Genomic DNA, 9,580 nt, shown 5'->3' with positions numbered 1-9,580 from the left:
ATTTCAATATGCTTTAGTAGGGAAAAGTGAAATATGTACCTCTTAGGCAGTATGAACAGAGTGAAAAGGGGAGTTTTGTTTATATGTTCATTTATACCTTCCAAACCACCACAAATATTCTCACATTTTATTCTTATGATTATCTCAGGGGTTGTAATCCTCATTAGATGGAGAAATGGAAGCTTAGATTTGTAACTTGTGTAAGATCAGAGATGAGGACACAACTTGAGAGAATACTAGGTCTGCTGGCTGAAGCCTAGGCGTGTTTATATGTATCATGCTAGCAGCCTGTTTCCATCTTGGGTGCTATGTAGAGGAAATAAGTTGTGTTGAGAATTCCACTAGATTTAACTTTAGCTCACTATTGAGATGATGAGGTGTGCTGCAAAGGTTCTCCAACTAGACTGCACATTAGAATCCCTTGGGGAACTTAAAAACGAAATCTCAGTGCCCAGGTCACACCCAGACCAAGTAAATAAAAACTTTTGGGGTGGCATCTGTACTTTGCACAGCTTCCCTGGCAATTCTTATGTGCAGCCAAGTCAGAGAAGCACTGATCTGGATTTTTGCTACTCATAATGTCCATTGATCGGCAGTATTGGCATCACCTAGGAGCTTCTTTGAAAAAGAGATTCAAGCCCCACTCCAGACCTTCTGAAGCAGAATCTATTTTAACATGGTCCCCACGTAACTCCTGTGCATATTAAAGTTTGAGAAGCACTGATCTAGAGCAGTGGTTCTCAAATTTTGGTGTATCTCAATTACTTGGGAACTTGATAAAAAGTTTGGGCTTCTATGTTTATTAGCTCTCCATGTAACTGATTACACAACTAAGTTTGAGAACAGCTTTAGATCAGAATTGGCAAAATTTTTTTTGAATTGTACATTTTATTTTTCTGTTACAATAGGCACTTTATTAGTGGTTGGAATGCAGTTACACGCAGGGATGTGTGGACAGAACAGGGAGGGAGGAGGGAGGACTGGCAACAGGCGCAGGACATGGAGACCCCAGGCGGGAATCTCTCCCTCTCTGGGATCTTGGGACTGTGCTGATGAACAAAGACATGAAGTCAGGGGCCTTAGGATATGGTGGGGAGAACACCAGGAGACCAGGTCCTGAGTTCAACCAATTTAGCCAAAGGATCCTCAAAATGAGGTGACTGGTCAGGGAGGTCCGCTGTGCATGCAGCATTTGCCCTGAAATTGTCCCTTGGGTGGATTCAGTTTCTCTTCTCTCTTAGAAAGAGCTGTGTCAATCACTGGCAGAGGGAGGGAAGAAACTCAGTCCAGCTTCGCCAGCCAGCCATCCAGACAGCAGGTTTCCATCAGGCGGCTATTAGGGGTCTCCTTCCTCCTGCTCAAAGCAGCCTCCCAGAATAGTCTCACTCCCTCATCTCCCATCAACAACCAGGGCGCCCTGCTGCCCCCATGCCAGGAGACACCCCTCCTGGGCACGAGTACCACACCCCACTGCAGCCATACCAGATAACAGAAGGCACTCCTCAGTGGCCCCATTTCAGCTGTTGAGACAGAAAAAAAACTAATAGACCTTTAATGCACAGCTAGATTAAGAAAAATAGTAAAGAAACACGTGGCAGCCCCAGTGCCAATTGTTCAGCTCTGGAGAAGGGGCTCGGTCCTGTCTTGAGCAGATCCCATGTGAACGAGGGCCTTCAGGAGCCGGAGCTTACTGTGGCCGTGGTTCCCACAGACACAAACACCATCCCCCGAGAGGAGGGAACAGGAAGCTGGACGCAGCCCACAGAGGTTGGGCCCCATCGAGGGCCAGACACATCAAGAGCCCTCATGGGACTCCTTCCCATCCCGGCCAGTGATGGGACTCCTTCCCATCCCGGCCAGATTGGTTGCACAGTCTTGGGGGGGCGGGGGGCGTCATGAAAAGCCTGACTGTCCCTTGGCATACGAAGGAGATGCCACAAATCTTCTGGGTCTCCAGAAACTGGTGGTAACTGGATGATGGTGGGGTGGCAATGACAGGACTCCTGTCAGCCCAAGGGGCTGGAGGCTGTGACCCAGCTGCCGAGCACCCAGCGTGAGACCTTGTAGGGAGGTGTGGTGGGGGGAAGGTGGGGCCTTTAAGATTTCGCCGGCTTCTTGTTGGTCTTGTTCAAAAGCTTCTTGAGATTGGAAAACATGAAGTAAGGCCTCTCAGCCGAGCCATCATTCCTCTCGAGGTCCTCCACTGCAGAGAGAGACCCCAGAGCAGGTGGCATGAGGGAAGCTCACAGGCAAGGGCCTCTGGGGACAGGGCAGCCAGGGGCCACAGATGCCTCAGAAGGTTAGGAAGCACGACCGGAGAGGGGCAGCTACAGTGGGCTCAGGAATGGGACACAAGCATTCCCCACGCCCAGGCAAGGAAGCCGCACATGCACCCCTGGTCTACAGGGTGGAAACAAGGAGCCTGACCTCCCTCCTTCTCTACTCCTACTCCCGGACTTCTGCCTGCTTCCCCTCCTCCGCACTCCCCTTCAACATGATGTCTCTCAGCTCAGGCGACATGAGATAGGGTCGCTCCTGAGAGCCATCATTCCTTTCCAGGCCCTCACAGAAGCAGAGGAACAATGTGTCCACACACATGCCATAGACGCTGAAGAAGCCGTCGGCAATCAGGTAGGAGCCAATGATCACAGTCAGTATACGGACCCAGCAATAATTTAGGGGCTGTGCAGTGTCTTGTATGATTCTAATACGGTGGGTGAAGAAGAAAGCCAGGATCCCCACACTACCCACAATCAGAAGTTTGCCCAACAAGAAGAGGAAGTCAGTAACTTTGTCCAGGGCAGCCACTCCGATGATGTTTCTCATCAGCAGGAAGAAGGCGTTCTTGGCTTAGCCTTAGATGCAGAAATCGGTACCATAGATGGCGATCATGATGTAGGCATTCCTATTGAGGAATCTGATGAACTTCTCCAGGCACCTGAAGCAGCATTTGAGACAGGTCATGAGGAACTTGACAAACTTGTCGGCAGCTTTCAGGCGCTGATCCAAGTACTCCAGCATCACTCTGATGATCTGCACGATGGCCAGAATGAGGGCACCAAAGGCCAGGGAGCCCGTGTGGTATCTGAGTGCGCGGCTAAAGGAGAAGAGCGGGAAGGCAGGCAGGTCTCTGGCTTGTGCAGGGCCCAGTAGTAGGAGGCAAAGGCCCCAGCGAGCGTGACCTGGCCCAGAGCCAGCACGAAGTTGGGCAGCCAGAAGAACATGAAAGCATTAAAGATCTGTAGGCCCAGCAGGGCCCGGTGGTAAGCTGACTCACCACCATAGAAGGTGAACTGGCAGTGGGCTCCAGGGCATAGGCGGGACTCGTTGGAGGAGGGGAAGGTCTCAGGGATGCAGGTTTTTCCATTAACTGGGCAGGTGTTGGCATCGCCAAAGATTTTATAAATAGCTTCATTGGAAGTGGACAGGAAGAGGGCAGTGCTGGCCCAGTAGGCGATGCAAAGGCACAGCAGGAAGAAGGTGACCAGTGGGTACAGCAGGGAGCACATCACATATCCTACAGCCCTGCTGGCTTCTTTGGTGAGTGCAATGGCGATGAGAATTCTCTTTCGTAGAAAGATGAGCAGCAAGATGATAATAAACTCAAGTATGCTCAGAATTATCCTGAAAGCCATCCAGGTCTGCCTCAAGTGCAGGTACACGCGGAGATCTGTCTGAAAACCGAGATCCAACAGGGAGATGTCAGAGCCGGTTTCACCTCCCAGTCGGGTGTACTCCATGCAGCAGTGAAATATACTGTAGCCCAGTACTAGAATCACCATGATGATCATCACCCAGACCATAATGCCAGCCAGGAAGCGGAGCAGCACGATGAACAGGAGGCTCATCACCATAGCAATGACCAGGTTTATGACAATCCAGTACCAGGAGACAGTGTAATCTTCAAAGACCCGCATAGCCAGCTGCGGAGCCTCCAGGACCCCATTGGCCTTCTTGGCGCCCTCCACCAGCTCAGTGATGTTTTTCCGAATGCCGTCTCCATCCTCATAGGTTGTCGCGTTGCCCACCACGAGGACCCCCTTATGGGTGTGAATGGCTGGGAGGCATCGTTGGGCCAATGGTGTGCTAGGAGTGAGGACAGGAGGGCAGTCACCATCCCGAAGCACCTCCGCCACAGCCTTGTTGTTCTGGAAGCCAGGCACGCAGAACTGCTTGAAGTACTTACTCATAGTCCGGGAAACTGCGAACACTCAGATAGGTGAGGTATCGGTTGGGGCATTTCTCCACGCACATCTGGGGGGTGGGACACTGGAATTCCAGCAGGACAAGGGGGCTGGCACACTTCACAATATTGAAATGAAACAGGTAGGGTTTGTTCGCATTTTTTGTGCCCTTTTGCCCACAGAACGGACCGTGGCTATCAGTGGGGTAGATTACCTTTCGGGGGTCTCCATGAGTCCAAGCTATGATCCCTACGTAGCCCACGATGGCCAGGAGGAAAAACACACAGCAAATGATGTCTGTGCAGCCCCGATTGTAAATGGGTCCTTTGAAGGAGGGGTCATACTTCTGTGGAGTTCCGTGCTTCCCGTAGTAATGCTGGGGGTCGCTCCCCATCCCTGCGGCGCCCCCGCGGCTCTGGGGTCTGGCCCGATGGGTATCCCAAGGGAGGGACTGTCCGACTGGTGGGCGGCCCAAATCAGTCTGATCGGCCCCAGTGGAGCAGAGGCCAGGGGACTAACCCGGGGAGGGCAGGGAAGGCGGGGCCTATTTTTCTTTATTGATTGAGATATTGCATACCTGTTCTTATCCCCCCATTACCCCTCACCCACCAACCCCCACCTTCCCATTCATGCCCTCACCCTCCTGGTGTCTGTGTCCATTGGTTAGGCTTATATGCATGAATACAAGTCCTTTGGGTGATCTCCCTCCCTTACCCTCTCCTACTTTCCCTCTGAGGTTTGATGGTCTGATAGATGCTTCCCTATCTCTAGATCTATTTTTGTTCATCAGTTTATATTGTTCATTATATCCTACAAATGAGTGAGATCATGTGATATTATCTTTCTCTAATGGACTTATTTTGCTCAGCAGAATGCTCTCCAGGTACATCCATGCTGTTGGAAATGGTACTTTTTACAGCAGTGTAGTATTCCATTGTGTAGATGTACCAGTTGTTTAATCCACTCATCTGCTGATAGGTACCGAGGCTGTGTCCAAATCTTAGCTATAATATTATAAATTATGCTGCTATGAACATAGGAATGCATATATCCTTTCTGATTGGTGTTTCTAGTTTCTTGGGATATATTCTTAGAAGTGGGATCACTGGGTCAAATGGGAGTTCCATTTTTAGTTTTTTGAGGAAACTCCATACTGTTCTCCACAGTGGCTGCACCAGTCTGCATTCCCACCAGCAGTGCAAGAGGGTTACTTTTTCTCCATATCCTTGCCAGCACTTGTATTTTGTTGATTTGTTGATGATAGTCATTCTGACAGGTGTGAGATGGTACAGCACTATCGTTTCGATTTGCATCTTTTGGATGATTAGTGACTTTGAGCATATTTTCATATATCTCTTGGCCTTCCTCATGTCCTCTTTCTAAAAGTGTCTATTTAGGTCCATTGCCCATTTTTTTTGATTGGGTTATTTATCTTCCTTTTGTTAAGTTGTATGAGTAGTAGTTGGCAATTTTTCTTAAATATATGGGCAGGGTTATATTTTAGTAAGCTATTCAATATTTACAAAAACAGGCTGTTGGTCAATGGGCCATGGTTTGCCACTCCCAGGGTACTAGTTCACTGAAATTATGATTAGTCAATTTAGTTTGTTTTAAAACTTTTATATATAGATATCCTATAACTTTGTTAAGAGGCTTCTGGATTATTTTTAGTCTAGATTGATAAACAGAAAAAATACATGGGGAAGATGCTGTATTCCCATTTACTGGGTTAGCTCTTGTCTTAGGTGATTTATGCAATCCAGTTACCATCAATCAACAGGAAGCATTTGTCTTTGGTGTGTCTTTTCACCATTTTCCATAGTGTTGCTGGCAGTGAGAAAGCCCCCAGGTGCTAGCCCAGTGGGGTCAGACTGGACCTGGGTTCAGCAGCCTTGGTACTGGAGTTCTGGCTAGAAAGAATTCAGTATCAAGACTCAAACTGCAAGAGAATGTTTAGAAGGTCACAGAGGTAGAAGTGAGCCGTAGAAGCAATGAACTTGGGAAACAAGTTACAGAGGGGAAAAAAAGGGGAGGGGTCCTTGGAGTTTAGGAGAGAGGAAGGTAAAGGTAGGTAATGAGCCAGGGGAGTAAGAGAGGGGAAAGGCTCAGGTGTACTCCTAGGTGGGAGAGCAGGCTGGGTCTTCCTTCCTAAGGGCTTTTGAGGAGACCCAGGAGAGGATCCCAATAGAGTATTCATCAGTTGCCACGTGTGTCCTTTTTGGGTCTTTTCAGAGCCAGGGTAGGGGATCATTAGTCAATATAGCTGGTGCTGAGGTCACCTTTGGTGTCACTTGTGTGGTTTTGTTGCTTTTCTGGGCCTAGAGCTGAAATACAAGTGAGGCCTAGATGTTATTTCTAGGGAGAAAAGGTCAGGGGGTCTAAACCCAGGAGACCAGTGATATGCTAGGGGAGGAAAGGACACCCCGAAGATGAGGTCCCACCCTACAATTGTTCATTGGGAAAGCTGGGTTCCCTGGGCTTTCTGTCTTGTTGACTTGTACTTGACCCATCGTCCTTGCCCTGCTCATGTCTGTTTAACTGCCTACCATATTAGGACAAAAGCTTCAGACCGCTTTTGGAATCCTGAGTTTAAATTTAGTTAAAAGCTCATTACAAGTGACTTTTTTTTATGGCTTCTATTGACTTACTTAGTGGTTCTCAACTCAATATACAGAAGAATTAGCTATAGAACTATTCCTTATAGCTTAAAAAAGTGCAACTCTTCCCCCCCCCCCCCTCCCCTCACAATCTTAGGTGTTCTCTTTCAGCTGAAGTAGCTGAAGATATGGTAGATGAGAAGCACTGAGCCAGGGTAGGTAATCTGTTCACTAGATGCCTCTTCCTGTCTTTGGGCCTTTCTTAACACCTAATGGCTGTATTGAAATGATGCCGCTTCATGGATCTCACACATGAGTGCTCAATACAGCATGTTGAGCTAGCAAATTTGAGTACAAGGGGAGAGAGAAAGATATATCCTAGCATCTCCTGTTGCCTCTAGCTCAACAACCTTTTTGGGTGTGTTTTTATTTACTGTGCTTTTTTGTGGAGCCGGAAGCCATCGCCACAAGCACTGTACATAGTCTGTTCCCTCCATTCTTTGCAGTGGCGGAAGCCCAGCCCTGAGCACCTGCCCACACATTTCCTGTCTCCTCTATCATGTGGAAACCATCTCCTGTGTTTTCTTCTCTTAGCAGCCTATACCTTTGGCCTCTGATCACATCTTTTCATCTTGTGTTTCAAAACATCTTTTTAATCATAGTTGGGAAATACTTGGGGAACTCAAAGAGACTAGGTCCTTGGTTTTGGAGGTCCAGCAAACTAGCACTGGTTGGTAGAGGCTGGGCAACTTATATACAAATTCAGTGTGACTCTACTGTCCTCCCTTCTTTAAAAAAAAGTTATACACAAATTACACACACACACACACACACACACACACACACACACACACACACAAAGTATATTAGAGGCCTGGTGCATGAATTTGTAAATGGGTGAGGTCTGGCCAGCCTGGCAGAGGGAGGGGACATGGGTGGTTGGCCAGCCTGTCTGCTGGTCTGCTGGTTGAACTGGTCGAGGGGACAATTTTCATATTATAATAGGATATACACTGAGTGGCCAGATGATTATGCATTTAAAAATATCATTTCTGTGTGTGTGTGTGTGTGTGTGTGTGTGTGTGTGGCGGGGTGCATATTCATTGATTTCAGAGAGGAAGGGAGAGGGAGAGAGAGAAACAATGACGAGAGAGAATTATTAACCAGCTATCTCATGCATGCTCCACACTGGGAATTGAGCCCACAACCCAGACATGTGCCCTGACTGGAAATTGAACCATGACCTTCTGGTTCATAGTGCAATGATCAACTACTGAGCCGCACCAGCTGAGCTGTCCTCCTTTCTTGATAGCTTGCAGGTCTGGGCCTCTAAACTAATATTTCAGTAACTTTCTAACTACATTCCATTTAAAAAAAATTAATAAATACAGAAAATGAATTTTTCCTGTGGGGAAAACAACTTTCCTGAATAGGGATCTTAGATGAAGGAATGAGAATAGAGAAGGAGAAAGCTTATGAAGAACTAAATAAAGATTTCACTTGCTTACACTGAATTAATAGATGGGCCGAAGCTTATGCAAAACTTATGTCAATACAATGGAAAAGAGGTATATTTTCAAGCCATCAGATAAGCATCCTGGTGTTGCAGAAAGTTCTTGCTTGATCTGAAGGTGTTGATTCAAGGACCTGTTCTGCCACTTACTTTGTTTTTGGACCTTTTGTCTCAGATTTTGCAAATACTAATTAGGCACTATGCTGTATAGTGCACAGAATCTATACTAATAAAAGAGTAATTTGCTAATTAGGCCGGGAGACCTTTCAGAGACCTTCCGGATATCCTTCTGGACAAAGCCAGGGGCTTGGCTGGCCTGCAAACCACTCCCAAATGCCCTCAACCGCTCACCCAGGCCGCCTCCCCCTCCCCCAACAGGGACCCTCACCCTGATGGGGGCATGGCTGGCCTGCAAAAGGCTCTCGGTTCATGCCCAGGTCAGCCATGCCCTCCAGCGGGGACCCCTCCCCCACCCTGGTGGCATGGGCAGCCTGCAAACCATCCCAGGCCCCTTGCCCAAGCCAGCCTCCCACCCTGATCCCAGACCCACACTCTGATCCAGGACCCCCTTCAAGGCAGACCAGCTGGCCTCCATCTGAACATCAGGTCTCTATCTTCTATATATGCTGATTAGACTGGGAGACCTTCTGGATGTCTTTTCCGACAAAGCCATGGTGGTGGGTCTGAGGCAGAGGTGGTTAGAGTGATCAGGCCTGGAAGGGAGGGCAGTTGGGGGCAAGCAGGCAGATGGGGGGCCAGTTAGGGATGAGCAGGCTGGCAGGGGGACACAGTTGGGAAGGATCAGACCAGTGAGGGGGCAATCAGGCTGGCAAGGGGGCAGTTGGGGCTGAGAAGGCTGGCTGGGGGAGCAGTTGGGGGCAAGTAGGCCAGCAGGCAGAGTGGTTAGAGGTGAGCAGGCAGGTGAGCGTTTAGGAACCAGTGATCCCAGATTGTGAGAGGGCTGTCTGACTGCTGTATTAGGCCTGATATCTGAGACAGGGGACATCCCTTGAGGGGCCCCAGATTGGAGAGGGTGCAGGCCGGGCTGAGGGACACCCCCCATGCACGAATTTTGTGCACTGGGCCACTAGTCCTAATATATAAAAACCCAGGGTCCATAACATCCCAAATGACCGAAGTCTAGACTGACTGCCCTCTGCTATGGGCACCGTGACCCAGCACTGACTGCCAAGGGGATGCAGATCAAACCCAGAGAGAGGCCTGAGGAGAGAGAAGCAGGGTCTGATGCGTAGCCTCTGTGGCAGCTGTTGTTCAGCCCTTGCCTC

General features: G+C 48.8%; 1 protein-coding gene across 1 annotated transcript; it reads right to left on the bottom strand.

Moving 5' to 3' along the window:
• Nucleotides 1-891: 891 nt before the first annotated feature.
• On the bottom strand, nt 892-4,651 carry LOC118724870 (choline transporter-like protein 2). Its single transcript, XM_036448566.1, is given in 4 exon segments — nt 892-2,203; nt 2,568-3,131; nt 3,134-4,184; nt 4,186-4,651. Coding segments are annotated over 4 exon segments (2,115 nt in total). The 5' UTR covers nt 4,579-4,651; the 3' UTR covers nt 892-2,096.
• Nucleotides 4,652-9,580: the final 4,929 nt, after the last annotated feature.

This window comes from Pipistrellus kuhlii, unplaced genomic scaffold (assembly GCF_014108245.1).
Source record: "Pipistrellus kuhlii isolate mPipKuh1 unplaced genomic scaffold, mPipKuh1.p scaffold_m20_p_1, whole genome shotgun sequence".
Classification (NCBI taxonomy): Eukaryota; Metazoa; Chordata; class Mammalia; order Chiroptera; family Vespertilionidae; genus Pipistrellus; species Pipistrellus kuhlii.
This window is presented reverse-complemented; position numbering and strand designations above follow the sequence as displayed.